This window comes from Sinocyclocheilus rhinocerous, unplaced genomic scaffold, assembly GCF_001515625.1.
Source record: "Sinocyclocheilus rhinocerous isolate Xijiao unplaced genomic scaffold, SAMN03320098_v1.1 scaffold926, whole genome shotgun sequence".
NCBI lineage: Eukaryota > Metazoa > Chordata > Actinopteri > Cypriniformes > Cyprinidae > Sinocyclocheilus > Sinocyclocheilus rhinocerous.
In genome coordinates this window covers 789,601-805,731 of record NW_015648536.1, presented here as the reverse complement: position 1 = coordinate 805,731, position 16,131 = coordinate 789,601, and the positions used below count along the sequence as shown (strand labels likewise).

General features: G+C 37.3%; 1 protein-coding gene across 1 annotated transcript in view; it reads left to right on the top strand.

Annotated features, from left to right (window-relative positions):
* Window positions 1-1,373: 1,373 nt before the first annotated feature.
* The window catches only part of LOC107709858 (lysyl oxidase homolog 2B-like), a 24,211-nt gene continuing 9,453 nt past the window's right edge, over window positions 1,374-16,131 (top strand). The window contains exons 1-6 of the mRNA XM_016514508.1: window positions 1,374-1,457; window positions 3,367-3,736; window positions 4,426-4,601; window positions 11,868-12,079; window positions 14,513-14,729; window positions 15,424-15,620. Of these exons, the coding sequence (XP_016369994.1) occupies window positions 3,397-3,736; window positions 4,426-4,601; window positions 11,868-12,079; window positions 14,513-14,729; window positions 15,424-15,620 (1,142 nt within the window). The 5' untranslated portion in view covers window positions 1,374-1,457; window positions 3,367-3,396. The remainder of the gene's footprint in view (window positions 1,458-3,366; window positions 3,737-4,425; window positions 4,602-11,867; window positions 12,080-14,512; window positions 14,730-15,423; window positions 15,621-16,131) is intronic.

The following is a 16,131-nucleotide window of genomic DNA, read 5'->3' as shown; positions in this document are numbered from 1 at the left end:
TTTACGTCATTGTGTAATTACGTCATCATCGCGTGCTCCCTGATCAACTTTTATTTATTCAGATCAGTTTACAGCCATGATTCAGTTCATAGAATCTAAAATAATTGTATTGCATTGGCAATAAACAATCGTAGGCTAAACAGTTTATTTAGCCCAAATTTCTTTGCCGAAATATGTTTCGTATGTGAGCTAAAACGGCAAAATTCCATAGGCTACTCTATTCTGCTGAATTATTTTTATATGGCAGAAATATTAGAGCTAATGAATGAATGGATAGTAGTATGCTATACCGAATTTAGCCATGAATCCAGAACGAATCATTCAGTCCGGTTTTGTGAACCGGTTCAACGGATTCATTGAAGATCGCATTAAAAAGGATTTGTTCAAGAATTGAGCATAACTATGAGGTTAACTAACTACTGGAATACATTCGTCCCAACTCAAATTGTTTGTATACACTAAAACTTATGTGTATGTATTTTTAACAAACAAGCAACAACACCAACCTACAGAAGTATTAGTGAAATAGTTTGCCACCCTTCCTCCAGAAAACTCTCCACAGTAACCCGAAGTGCTCTTGTCGTGCCAGGAAATTATTTAATCCATCACAATGATTATTTTTGATTTCTGCTTCCTCAAAAATTGCAGTTATGTGGAGGTCCATGAGGTCACCAGCCCACAGTGGTGGGCGTGGGCAGTTCAACAAGGCGTAACTTTGTTTCGACTTTCCTGAAATTGTAGGAGATCAACCAGTGAGTTTATTTAGCCCAAATTTCTTTGCCGAAATATGTTTCGTATGTGAGCTAAAACGGCAAAATTCCATAGGCTACTCTATTCTGCTGAATTATTTTTATATGGCAGAAATATTAGAGCTAATGAATGAATGGATAGTAGTATGCTATACCGAATTTAGCCATGAATCCAGAACGAATCATTCAGTCCGGTTTTGTGAACCGGTTCAACGGATTCATTGAAGATCGCATTAAAAAGGATTTGTTCAAGAATTGAGCATAACTATGAGGTTAACTAACTACTGGAATACATTCGTCCCAACTCAAATTGTTTGTATACACTAAAACTTATGTGTATGTATTTTTAACAAACAAGCAACAACACCAACCTACAGAAGTATTAGTGAAATAGTTTGCCACCCTTCCTCCAGAAAACTCTCCACAGTAACCCGAAGTGCTCTTGTCGTGCCAGGAAATTATTTAATCCATCACAATGATTATTTTTGATTTCTGCTTCCTCAAAAATTGCAGTTATGTGGAGGTCCATGAGGTCACCAGCCCACAGTGGTGGGCGTGGGCAGTTCAACAAGGCGTAACTTTGTTTCGACTTTCCTGAAATTGTAGGAGATCAACCAGTGAAAGTTTAGGGGATGTGCAACAGCTGAGAGAAGCAGAGATTCACATTCGGAGGACTGTTCTACTGTGAAACTTGCACTCGCAGCAAAAGTAAGCTAACCACTGCCTCTGCTTTGCTTTATTAAGCGATATTGTATAATCGCGTTTTTGCTTATTTCAAAGAAAATAATCGTAGTTGTACTGAATATTTCGCTTTAAATGCGTTACCTGACATACAGCACGTTTCCTTGTAAGATAGAAAAGAGAAAAACAATGCTAATGGTTACGTATGACGTCATGCTTGAGTCAGTGGGATAGGATTTTTACACTACAACCTGTTCACGTTATTCATTATTAATAAACATTACAGCCTCTGCAAAAGTGGGTATGCGCCTTTGCTTTTGGTTCAGGTAGAACACTGGGTTATTGTGTTTAGGTAGTATTACACAGGACTGTGACCCCTTGACATGTGAACCCTTTTATCCTGTCAGAATCCTATTTATGGTGGTCTGGGGACTTGCTGTCTGGAAGTGCAAAATAGAACAAGACAAGAACCAGGTATTTAGGACAGGAATGTGAGGCAGTTCCAAAGCTGTAGATGGCTCAGAGCAATAGGTCTTGTCCTGGCGAACAAAGCCTATACCAAATACACTTCTGAACATGCCCCTTTGTCTGTGTGATGGGCTTTACGTAAATTCACTTTAGACCAATCACATTTTTAAAAGAACCTCCACATAGGCTGCTGTAGAGAAGAAGATGGAAATTTTGGCTAATTCATTGGGACTTCTGGGGTCCATCATGTCTCTTTGCCACATGCATTTGGACAATCCTGAGACCCTGAAAAGATTTTGAAAGATTTATTTATGCTTGTGTAATTTAGTTTATGCATTTAGTTTTAGTTTATGTTACAGGCTTCACCATTTTGATGTATTTTTAGGCAATAACTTTTGAGTATGTTTGAGAAAGTGAGCGGAAGTCTTAAAAAGTGCTTTTGTAGAAGTGCCTCTTTTATCTTGGAGTGGCAATCTTAAGGGAACCCTTGGAAGCATGTTACTTTTTTATTTTTTTGGCTTTTAAGACAGATGCTTACATGCCAGTGGGTACTGTAGAACCAAAATGTCTTGAAGATTCACTATATTAATCATTTTTTCTGCACAGTGGGGTTCAAATATTTGAGAACCCTAGCATGTATTTAGCTTTTTAAATTTAATAATTTATTAATAATATTTATTGTCAAATTATATTATCAGCATTAGAATTAGAGGTAACTGAATTGGAAAAACAGCATTGCACATGTTCGTGCAAAACCTGATGACCCATGTATATATGTATATATTTGAAAATGGCCTTTTGTACAAAAGACTTCGCAATGTCACAAATTTGCTTATTTGATTTAAGATGTAAAACTAGTGTAGAATCCTAAATAATTATGATCCAATTTACATCCTTAAACACTCTGTTTTTCTATTTGAATTTTGCACTCCACTTTGCATAAAGTGTTTTCCCCCCCATTCAGGAAACCAATTTCCTCATCTATTCATGCTTACCATACTTCCATCAGCACATCCTCTTGTGTCACTGAAAGAGAATATCTAACATCCAATCAAAGTGTCATCTGTCAAACTTTTATGCTCAATTAAACTGTATTTTCTGATAAGAACATGATTCTTTTCCTTGGTATTCAAAGTGAATTTTACATTTTCTGCTTAGGTTGTGGCTAATGTAGATGAATAGCATGCCACAGCGTGGACTAAACAAGTCTCTGTGTCCTCAATATTGCGCTCTCTGATGTGGGCTGATTTGGTGATGGATGAGAATTCCCATGCTATTCCCCTTTAGCTCATGACTTTGATAAAAGTGCTTTTGATTAAAAAAGTACAGATAAATGACTAGCTGGAAATCTTAAAACGCATTAATTATGTCTGTTTAGCATCAATAATGTCTTTCTGTGCTGCCTTTTAAATAATAATAACAATAGAAACTACTTCCATTGCTTCACTTTCACTTCTTTTTTTTGCAGGCCATAAAAACCTTCTGAGCCTCTATCATTATGCTGGCCCTCTGGTCTGTGTCATTTGTACTATTGTGCGTATGGAGATTCAGTTACGCACAGTATGAGCACTTGGGTTACCTCCTGGGCTACCCAGACCCTGCACAGGACCTTTATACTGCTCCAGAGCTTCCTAAAGATATACCCAGGATACAGCTACGCCTGGCAGGAGAGAAACGCAAGCACAACGAAGGGCGTGTTGAGGTCTTCTATGAAGAGGAGTGGGGGACTGTGTGTGATGATGATTTCACCATTCATGCAGCCCAAGTTGTATGCAGAGAACTGGGCTATTCTGATGCAGTCTCCTGGTCTCCATCATCTAAATATGGGAAGGGAGAAGGTAAGCTAGTGTTCAGAATGATATAATGTGAAACTGATGCCTTTTTTCCGCAATTAAAATGACTTGCAGTTAAAGAAATAGGCTAGTTCACCAAAATGTACTCACCCTCAAGCCATGTAAGATGTGGATAAGTTTGGTTCTTCAGAAAAGATTTGTAAAAATTTTGCTTTACATGTCTTGCTCACCAACAAAGTGAATGGGTGCCATCAGAACAAGAGTCCAAATAGCTGATAAAGGCATCACAATAATTCAGAGTTGTGTGAATTACTGTGATGTTTCTGTCAGATGTTTGTAGTCCTATTTTGATGGCACCTATTCACTGCAGAGGATCCATTGGTGAGCATGTAACATAATACAGAATTTATTCAAATCTGTTCCAATGAAGAAACAAACTCCTCTACATTTTGGAAGGCCTGACAGTGAGTACATTTTAACAAAATTTCATTTTTGGGTGAACTATTTTTTTGATAGTACTGGTTGATAGTACAACATGTCCATGGACACCTTTTTGACTTAATTAAATAGTTTTAAATGAACCAGTGTTGTGACAAATGAATTTTTAAATGAACAAACATCTCATGTAGACTCTTAGGTCATAAAAGCTGCATGCATAATAATTATGAAAGCATTAGTAAAACAGTGAATGTCAGCAATGAGAATTTATATGCACTGACTTCCTGTGTTTTTAGGCCGTATCTGGTTTGACAACGTCCACTGCACGGGGAATGAGAAGAGCTTGGCCCAGTGTGAGTCTAATGGCATAGGCGTGTCTGATTGTAAGCATACTGAGGATGTCGGGGTGGTTTGCAGCGACAAGAGAATCCCAGGATTCAAGTTTGTTAACACCCTTACCAACAACATCAACGTAAGTGAATTCAGTACAGATGTGTTTCTTCTGTTATTGTCTAAAACTATTCAGAGGCGTCATGCCCATTTCATTTTTTAAGGCAAATGGATTTTGAATGCAACTTCCAAAAGACACAAATATTTTTACAATTATGTTACACGATTATTGTAGGTACAAAATGAATAGTGCCCCAAAGCCTTTTGGTGAATTTCACTTGTTTTGAGGCCAAAATATGTCACTTAGTGATGTGTGTGTGTGTGTGGTTAGGAGAATCTGTGCAAAAATGTACTAAATACTTTGTCAACACAACACAACCAGTTTTAGCGTTTAATGAGAAGTGTCACCCTTTTGTGAAAATGATTTTGCAGCTGAACCGCATGCTAGGATATCTTCTCTGATTCACAAATGCACTGTAAAATGCTGAAATAAGGTGTAGTTTAACCTTGCAGTGTTCAGTCCTGAAGGTTTAAATTAATTTGTTTCTGTAAGCTAAAGAATACATGGAGGACTGAATCGATGCAGAACTTATAGGCCTAAAAGTCATAATATTCTGGAATAGCAACAACAAATGTGTTAATAATGTGTGTTTTTAATTTGGTTCATAATTCGTAATTGGGTCTTATTGGCAGTCAAGTTTTCTATCTGGGCCCAGGTGCAGGTTTTTGCTGCGGGCCCCCCAAGAAATCGTTTTCCAGGCAGAGGAAACTAGGTGTGGGACGCCTCTGAAACTATTGTTGCTTTTTTCCTTTGATCATTTTTCCAATTGCTCAATGCATTCTTTTCCATTTATTTTCTCACCCAGAGCTAAGTAGCTTGGTTGCTAGGCATAAGACAATGGAATGTTCCAACGCCTTTTTGGCACGTTTTTATGCTACCCAGATTTATGCTACTAAAATCATTTCTGTGTCCAGTTAGAGTAATAACAGGATTTGTCCCCATCCTCTGTCTCTTTCCATGCACAAGCTGCTCAGAGCCGGCAGTGTCATCTTGAAAGAATGCATTAAGCATGCAGAGAAATATTTTATAATAGTCGCTCTTGTAAACAAAGAGAATTGTAATTCCAGCCACAGACTCTAGAAGATGTGACAAATAAGATTTCAGAAATGGAAACCTTAATGAATGCCCATCTGAGCATTCATCACCACTCTAATTTGCAGCAAGAAAATATCTGAATATACTTACACATGCAGTTTTTAAAAAGATACCTTTTGTGTCTGAATTTCATTTCAAAGTATTATCGAAAATATATGAGTCAAGCAGGGGCTAGGGGGAAGTCTAGACGTCTTAGATCAGCTTCTATTTGGTCTCCAGCTGAGAAACCTGGAGAGAAAGCCAGAGTCAGCTTTTCCATCTACTGATAGCCTGCACAGGCTCCACATTAAGGCAGTTAAATCACAGGGAGGTTTACCATAATGCCGGCCATATTCAAGTCATCTGGGAATGTTCATAGGCAGCCCACTGTGGCCTTCCTCGGGTTAAAATGGGAAAAATGATGTAATGTGTAAGTGTGGTGGAGAAATGGTGGAGGAGAGTTTAGACTTCAAAAGAACAGGCTGACAAGTCTTGGGGGAATACACGAACATTACATTTTCCAGGTAGTGGTATGGAATAACTGTTGTCATAAAAAGTGTAATATTTTTACAGTATGTGTAATAATACGCTGATCCACTTTATCAGATGCATTGATTAAATTATCTTGTCCATTTGTTTTAGACCAAAAACCTGATCAAAGATACAATGTACTTTTCTAAACCCATCCAAAAAAGCTGCAAATATTTATGTGCCTCAAATATCCAGTGACCCTGTGAACATCCTGTAAATCATGGCATTACATGACTTGTTTACAGCAAGACTAAGAGGACTGGCTGGTCAAATCTGTGAATATTTTTCTACAACCTAATTTTATTGTGAATAAACAAGATGTTCTCCCTGTTTGGAAAGAAACATATTTCTATCTTAACCACTCTTGGATGGTTTGGCATGGTGATGTGCATGACAATGTTAATGTATTTGGTCTTGGCGGAATAGATCTGCTACGTGCTGCTGCTGTGGCAGAGCAAGTACCGAGACTTGTGACTGCCAATACATCCACAACATGCTGCTGTGAGCATGTAAGAAATACTGCTGCTGCACATATAACATATATAAAATAACCCCCATAGCAGATCTATACAGGTGGAGCTGGGGAAGGTGGAGGGCTTCTGAAGCGCGCTGCAACTGCTACAACAAGCTCTAGCCAAGTATTTGAATGTTGAGCAGCAAGCCCATTGGCTGCTGATACAAAAAGAACCAATCAGCTGCGCCATGTGATGATGTCATTATGTCAGACTGAGTTAGACCTATCGGACTGCTCCATCTAGAGTTTCATGCCAAAACTTTGGATCTGGTTAGCCAGTCATTGTGTTGATGCCCTTTACTCCCTTTATTTAGCTCTATACATGAAAACTAAATGAATCCATTTTGTTAATTCTGATCAATCCAGGCAGTCTATGCCCTGTATCAATCAGAACCAATGCTTTTGTCCACCATTATCATGTAAGAGTGGGGCACGCAGAAGCAGCTGGAAGCCTGTACCATACAGACACATGTTATGCAATACCTTGATTACAATCACAGGGAGTTTGTGCCTTTATGAGGTTCAACAGAGTTCAGGGGAAGTTGCATTATTTATTTGTTGAAGAGTTGATGACTGTGTTTCTTTCAGCTATAGAGGATTATAGAACATTCACAGTGATACAACATAAAATCCTAGTATTTTTAAGGTAAGAAATGTGTGTTAGAAATCATTAAGTTTTGTTAAAACTTTTACAACAATTGAAGATAAAAATGGTCACCACCACTTAATCTTAGACAGATGCTGCTGATCAGCTCGGAAACACTCAGACATTATTTTTCTAGTGACTAATATGTTCCTCATCTGTGGAGTCTGGCCCAGCATGTACAATTATTCTTACTCTACAGGTTCCATGAATCCCTCCTTTTTTAAACCTTTTTTCCAACCTATACTTAACAGATATTCTTAATATGTCTATAAGCATGTCTATTATGTAAATGTTATGCAGTATATTCCCTATACACTTCCTGCACACGTCAAAGGTCAAAATGTGACTATGTCATTCCTTACATTTGGGTAGATAGAGGGTAATATTCTTGGTTAAAAGTAGTCTAAACTATATTTGAGGTAATGAACAGCATGCCGTAGATGCTCGATGTGTGTCATATTAGAAGAAAAAAAAACCATAATATTCCTTAAACTACACTACATTTCAATGATCTGTCATTTGCTCAGTTAGCAGTTTCACTGCTATCATAAACAGTTGCTTTTCTGTCTCTTTAAGTCAATTTTCATTGTTTATTCATCTGCCTCTCCTCCCCTTCAAGTTACATACTTTAGGGGAATGACACTTCCTATTAAGCAGGATGTTTATCTCTTAAGTAGCATGTGTAATCTCTGAAATTGAAAATCAAACCACAGCTATGTGACTAGCAGTGTCATTTACAGTGGGAAGAGTTGTTCTTTCAGTCTTAAGCCTAGTATTCAATACTTTGCCATCTTACATTCAGTATAGCATGCGACTATTGCTTGTGGTTTTTGTAGTACATTTTGCTTTTGACCCAAGTGGAAAAACACATTTTTTACATTCCTGAGGATTCCAAGATTTCTGTAGATGTAAAAGTTTCCCTTGAAAACCGACACCAATTTTCAATGTTCTTGTAGGAGAGAGACTGTTAGGTCAGCATGAACTGCTCACAGAGTTGCAGTCAGTAAAAGAATAAAAAGCCAATTAAACATGGGCACCAGATCAGTGGAATGGACCATGCTACTCTAATCTTGCTATTTTAGGAAACAGATAATCATCACTTGTGCTTTGGCTCTCAGTCTGTCTAACAAGACAGGCCAGGGCAGTTGTCCAGCTAAGTCCAAGTGTTGTTTGTTAACTGCTGTCGATCTACCCTGTTTTGAAATGCTCAACAGACAAGTATATGTAAAAGCATTTTGTTAACACACTGTTCTGTTATAAGTTGGGGGAGGGAAACTGCTAATGGGAAATGGGCTCCATCTGCAGAGGAGGCATTCTTTAACATGTCTTTGCAAAGAGTTGAAAAAACCAAACAAACAATAGCCATCTTTTAACAACAGAAGAGTTTCCAAGACAGGACACCATGTTCAGTGTACAGAAAGATGAATGTTACGCTTGATTCTTTTGTGCTTTTTTTGTTACAACAACGCCTTTCATCCATTTAGCTTGTAACAATAATATCTACCATTTGTACTCCTTTTATGGATTTTTAGGGATTCACTAAAATTGTCTTCTTCAGTAAAGTTATTCAAAGTGGTTTAAGATGCATAATAAAATCATTGCTGCAAGTTTTTTAAGGTTAAAGTTTTACATTTTAGTAGTTTTAAGTAGCTTTTTTGAATGACAATTGTGGAATAGTTTTGTTATTTGCATTCTGTTTAGATGCGGAGAACATGCTCTCTCACTCTTCTTCTCATTTAAAGGGAAAACAATGTGGGCTGTGTGACATTTTCCTTTTTTTACAATCTGTCTACCGGCCAGTGGAAGAACGCCTGTCAGTTCACCACTTGCGCCTCTGACTCCTTCTCCTGTATGAGCAGTAGGAGGGTTCTCTTTTTTCTTTTTGAAAGACAGACTAGCCTCCTGAGACGCTTACTTACATCCACAGAAGAACAAGCCCTCACAAATCGATATCCCAGCTGTTGTATTTTTCTTTCCTAGCTGCAAAATCCCCTCCTCTTCCAGTTACCATGGAAGCCAGCCACACGTTTAGGAAATCTTTTTCTTCCTCTTTTGTGCTAATAAATCACGCATCAGGTGTTTTTTCTCCCAACCTGTTTTGAAACCTTCCACATTGCCTGTTTAGAAAAAAATTTATTGAAAGCCCATGTAGCTCGGATATGTGCACTGGTCTTTGAACTCGCTGATCAAGTCACAAAGTCCCTCAAAAAATGGAAAAACTCATTTATCAAAACTACAAAGTTACTTTCTTACAACACATGGAAAATCACTTTTTATTATCCATCAAACAGTGTGTTTTGTAACATATTTAAAAATTCATGATGCTGTGTTGGGATGATTGCTTTGTTGGGATGATTTTTGTTGCCTTTATATGCCAATTTAGTTGGTGATTTCCTGTAGCTTTTTTATTTCAGCCTTTGATGGGAATGCTTTGTTGCATCACACAGTAGCTTAGATAACAAAAACTGTTTATGAAAAGTTTACTTGGTTTTGCGCCAAGTCACGGAAACCGCTTCTATATTTTGATGTCTTTTGCTGACCACAGAGTCCAATTTAGATTTTGAAAACACACAGTTATTCATCAAATCCGTTCAATCTGCAGCTGTAACTGCTTGGTCAGAGACATTAGAAAAAAAGACTGACCATTCCATTCACAAAAAAATGCCTTTCTCTTTATTTACAGAAATACCATTTCATGTTTTTGAGTATTTGGTTGTTTAGTTGTCTGTTTTGTTTTGCCTCATGTCATTTTAAAATACATAATAGTCTTTTGGTCACATGAATGAACGTTTGTCATTCTAGAACTCTATCCAATGTGTATCCATGTTGGAATAAACCCACGTAATTACACTGCTTGCATTTCCAGTGTGGTACAGTAAGGATACACTATTACTCTGCCACATGTTCATCCACTACAGCATTCTCATTCCTTGTTTGATATCCCACTGACTTCAGCTTGCATTAATTGCTTGATTATTTTAATTTTTTTCATGAAAAACATAAGTTGTTGGGGGATCAAAAGAAAAGAGTCTCCCAAAGGTGACCACTTCATATTCTCCTATACATTTAAAGAAAAATTATGTTCTACAGCAATGGTTCTTTAACATTTTTCAGGCCAAGGAGCCCTTTTATGCCTGGCCATTGCAAAGTAATTATTTTTTCTTTTTAATTTTACTTATTACAATTGTATTGTGTGAGAGACAATAAAAGACAAGCATCTTTAGCTTTGGTTCTGGTTAACTTTAATACTTTGTTTTTAGCACATGCACTACTGTTCAAGAGTTTGGGGTCGGTACGATTTTTTGTGGTTGTTGATGTTAGCAAAAGTCTCTTATGCTTTCCAATGCTGTTAATGTAAGATCATTACAATTGAATATAACTGTTTTCTATTTTAATATATGTTAATTGTTTTAATTTAATTTTAAATACGCCAGTCTTCAGTGTCACATGATCCTTCAGAAATCATACTAATATGCTGATTTGGTGCTTAAAACTGTTTTTTCTGCTTAATATTTTTGTGGAAATCAGGATTCTGTGATGAATAGAAAGTTCAAAAGAACAGGATTTATTTGAAGTAGAAATGCTTTGTAACATTAAGAATGTCTTTACTGTCAACTTAATGGATCCTTGCTGATAAAATATATCTTAAAAATCAAAAATCTTACAGACCCCAAACATTTGAACGGTAGTGTATTTAACACAAATTTAAACATAATTGTTCTACATCATAAGGTATAGAGGGCAATGGAATGTTTAGGCCACTATATTTGCTGAGCTCAGCATCTCATACAGTCTTTCTCAACTCAACCCACATGGTCTCATTGCATAGGAATCTACTGCTAAAGCTCTTCATGTAGTCTTAGAGTCTACAGAAATGATTTAGCTTTATTCCTTCTGACATGTTTACAGTTCATGTAGGCTTCGATACTCCCTGGAAGAATTTGGTGTTAGTCCATATAGTTAATGATAAATAAATAAATGGGATGAACTGCATTTAGATGCTGTTATACAAATCTAATGGCATATGATGAAGTACCGTCTGATATTCAGTGTTGCTTAAGATGTCCTCCATGTGCTACAATTTTCCAGACTCCAGTAAATTTGGGGAAAGAATTTCAACCACACACCTTTGCCTGATTATCAAGGTGTCTGGGATTATTTGATGTGAGTTTGAAAGCAGTAACCTCTTCTTTGCCTTTTTATCCATCTACTATATACGTCAGAACCCATTAAGGGCATTTTTACAGTCTAGCTACAGACGTGAATTGTAGTTGGCTTAAGGGTAAACACGGCTGGAAGTTTTTTTCACAGGTGGAGCAGGTCAACAAGTCCTGCTGATAGGATGTTTATAATGAAGTGAAGAACTGTAAAACCCGTTTAGTTTTATAGTAGCTGTGGATAAAGTGGCCAGTTAAAAGTTTCACAACGTGGGTATATTGAATAATGCTGACTTAGAACAAATTGAAACGTTATGCTATTCAGAGGGAACCTTGTTAAATACTTGTTTTCTTTCGCCCCTTAGAGTCTAAACATTCAGGTGGAGGATGTTCGTATACGCCCCATCCTGTCATCATATCGTAAGCGCAACCCAGTGACAGAGGGCTATGTGGAGGTGAAAGATGGAGGCAAGTGGAAGCAGATTTGTGATGATGAGTGGACACACATGAACAGCAGGGTTATCTGTGGCATGTTCGGCTTTCCTGGAGACAAGAGATACAATACCCGTGTGTACAAGTGAGTCCTCAGTTTCTCTTCCTTTAGAATACAGATTTTTTTTTTTGCAAAAAAAAAAAAGCAAAAGTAACTTTGGTGACCTAAGAGAAATGTAGAATTGTAATATTTTACATGGAGGTACTCCCTATGTGGTAATAAATATCATACTGCAGTCAACTCCCACGATAGCAAAATGGAAACACAGTGCACATGGAGTTTTTTATAGATCCAGGGACCCCTGGGGGTCCTTAAAGGTACTGCAGGGGCTCTGTGAGCTGGTGTATGAAACATATACACATTTCGTAAAATATATGAAAACATTTACATGTTTTGTTTTGTGGACAAGAACTAAGTTATCCAATGTAAGAGTTTTATCACTAAACTATATTTTTTCTGAATGATGATGGACTGTAAATTCAAGGAAAATCATTCTAAAATACTGTCTAAAAAGCAGGATATATCTTATGATGTTGGTTGAGAGAATGTCCAAGTGTGCATTTTCACACTTTTAGTAGTGTTTCTAAATGTAGCTGTAATTCTGCCATTTTTGTAATGTGAATATATTTCTTTTTTGGACAATACAGTATAGGAAAACTTTACTTAAAGCCTTTATGTATAATGCATTATGAAAGTAATTCTAATGCATTAATTATGCCTTGTAATGGACCTTATAATGCATTGTACAGTCTCATTAATAATTGTAACCACAATTTATACATTATAAAACTTATCAATTCATTGTTACACTGTGTTTTAAATTCGGTTATAATTATTTACGACAAGATATAATGTATTACAACGCACATTATGAATAATTATAATGCATTATACATTTTAATAACCCTTTATAATACATTATACATAAAGACTTTAAGTAAAGTATCACTGAAAACTTTTCCGTGATTCCGTTGTTCAGCATTTCCAATTTTTTTTCCCAAAAACATTTTATTTATTTAAAAAATTGAAATAAAACATCCTTTATCTAATTTGCTGTCTTGCTTAAATCCAAGCCATATAAAATGCTAACGATCATAGCATAAACTGCTTGACACTGTCATACCATAACAGTCATTTTTTTGTTTGACAGACATAAATCTTAATCTGTTAGCTATTGGTAGGAAGCCTGAAAGAAAATACCCTCATTTGGAAATAGCAAAAATAGACATGCTGCTTTTCCAACAGCACTGGTCAGAGAAACCACTGGTTGCTTCTCAAGCAAGTCTCGGCAAATTAACCTTATTTGAATCACACCATGAAGGATGTTCCTAGCGAGTCCTTTTCGTGCAGATAAATAAATAAGTAAATCTGCAGAGGGCAACTCAAACTTATACTTTCTGCTAAGCTATTACATTCCATACTGTGTTCGTAATGTATGACTCAAGAGTCGCATAAATCTTCATGAGCACTTTCATAACTATATGGAAATCAGCACTAAAACGCCTAGTTAGTAATTAATCTGCTATATGAGAAATCACATAGGCACAATGGAAATGAAAGCTTTATTGTTGCTTGTATGATCTCAGACTCTTCGGCTAAGCTACGTGCTTCCCCGCACATGGTGTGCCTTGTGAAATGTGCAGGCACTGTCTGTTTTTTTTTTTTTTTAAATCGGTGCTTGATGTTGGGGGGAGGGGGGACACGTAGCCAAAGGCAGTAGTTTTTTCAGCGTGGAGCCAAAAAGGGCTTCTTTTCAACTATCTCTGTCTGCCCTGTGGCTTTAAACTGTGCTTTTATAAGAAAACTTGGACCATCCTTTCAGAGGACCGTGCATGAATGGCTCCTGTAAATAATACGGCTCTTTCCCTGGCTGGAACAAGCAGACGATGTTCTCAGATGATAAAGCACCGGCGTGGACATATAACAGCTTTCCCTACAGCTGTTCTCGCAAACAATATAAATCAACTGCCTGGTTATATGTTCCGGCTTTTGTAACAAAACTTTTTTTCCCCCATCTTTAGATCAAATCTTTGAGTTAAATGCTATGTCTAGCATTTCTTTTGTGTCTACCAAAGCCTATGTGTGTGTGTTTGTGTCCACATTTGTTTTCCCAGTAGTGGTTGCAGTAGGGATCTGAAACAGACTTTGGAGCAATTCCAGTGTGAGACGTTCTCTCCCTCAGAGTCTAAACAAAAAACAAATGTGGATTGTGTATTTTTTGTAAATGACGGCCAGTATACTTCTAACAGCGAACTGTAAGCATCATGGCACTTCACATGAAGCTTGTTAAATATTCTGTTTGTAGGATGAGCACCATTTTTCCTGCAGGAATATATGACGTCACTTCAGCAGTGCTTCATCTTTTTACAGTTCAATATGTATCAAATCTTCAATGCAGTGATGAATCATTACTAGCCATATTATGACTAGAATCTTCCACTTGGGCCTATACATGGGTTTTGTGTGAGTTATGTTTGTTCAGTTTAATTCTTAAATTCCCTTTGCTTTATTTCTCAGGATGTTTGCCCGCCGGAGAAAGCCAACATACTGGGATTACTCCATAAATTGCACCGGAAATGAAGCTCATTTGTCTAGCTGTAAACTGGGCCACACGCTCGCCATCAAAGCCAATAGCACGTGTGAGCAGGGCACTCCTGTGGTAGTCAGCTGCGTCCCTGGCAGAGCTTTCGCCCCGACTCCCATGGCAGGATACAGGAAGGCCTTCAGACAGGAGGTGAGGCCAGATTATGCATTTCTTCCAAAAATACAAGAAGCCACATGTCCACATGAGGTATTGCTTTGTGCTGAACTTCTGACTCTCACCCTTAAGGAGACTATTAAGTGTGGAATGGAGCTCAGCACAATTTACCAACATGGTGATAGTGAATCTTGATCTAGACTAAGCGGATAATTTAAAGTGAATCGTTTCTTACTTATTTAAAGATTTTTATATGGTAAAAGTGGTAGTTTTCGAGTCCAATAGTTTTAAGTGGCCTCAAACTGTGATTATATGAATACTAATGTTAGAGAGCGAAGACGAGGATATTTTTGAATCCCTAAAGCACTATGATGACAGACATTTTAGCCGAAAATGACAGCACTCTTTCCAAATGATATATTTAAGTAGTCTATGTGGAAGCTTTTTTAACTATTTATCAAAGAATCCTGAAAACAGTGTACCATGGTTTCCACAAAAATATGTGCAAGCACAACTGTTTTGCGGGACAGAAATGGATTTATTAACTTTTGTAATGTTTTATAATTGATGTTAGGTTTGTGATTTCTTGAGGTTTGCCATGCACATCTGCCATAAGAGTTGCCTGAATTTCTGGAAAACTTCTCAAATATGAATTTCCTTAAGTTAGTTATAACCAAAGAATTTCAGCTCTTCTGCTAAGAGGGATTATTCTCTTCCTCTTCCTTCACAGCAACCCCTGGTGCGCCTCAGAGGTGGCGCTGTAGTTGGAGAGGGGCGTGTGGAGGTGTTGAAAAATGGAGAATGGGGCACGATCTGTGATGACAACTGGAATCTCGTAGCAGCTACTGTGGTGTGTTACACAAAACTGAAATTGCACGTCAAAATAACAAATTGTCAATATTTTTTGAGACCCCCCAAAATTTCACAAATCACGTTTTCAGGGGAGCCCATGTCTTATTAAGGGGAGCCGAGCTCCCCCTAGCTCCCCCGTAGTTCGCACCCTGACAAGGTGCATATAGTTGAATTGATCAAAAGGTTCTAGACCGAACATTACAAACCCTCTGACTTCTGTGCATTTGCTTAGGCCCTTTTTAAGTATAGTACAAGGTGCTCTAGGGAAATAAAGGACTAAATTTGATACATTGCTTGTTATAATGAAAGTTATTATCACTACAGACACTGTCTGTCTAGCACACCTTTATTTTGCAACTTGAATAAAACTGCTTTTATGACTCTGGGGGGTCTGGGATCCCCAGGGGGCCACAAGGTGTGGGAGGGGAAAAAAATTAATTAAGCTGAAAATGTTTATCTTCTACAATGGCGTTTTACTGATGAATGAATAGATAAATAACATTATGAGAATAAAGTCATAGCAATACAAGATTAAAATATTTTAAGAATAAAGTCAAAATAGTCTCAAAAAATTATATATATATAT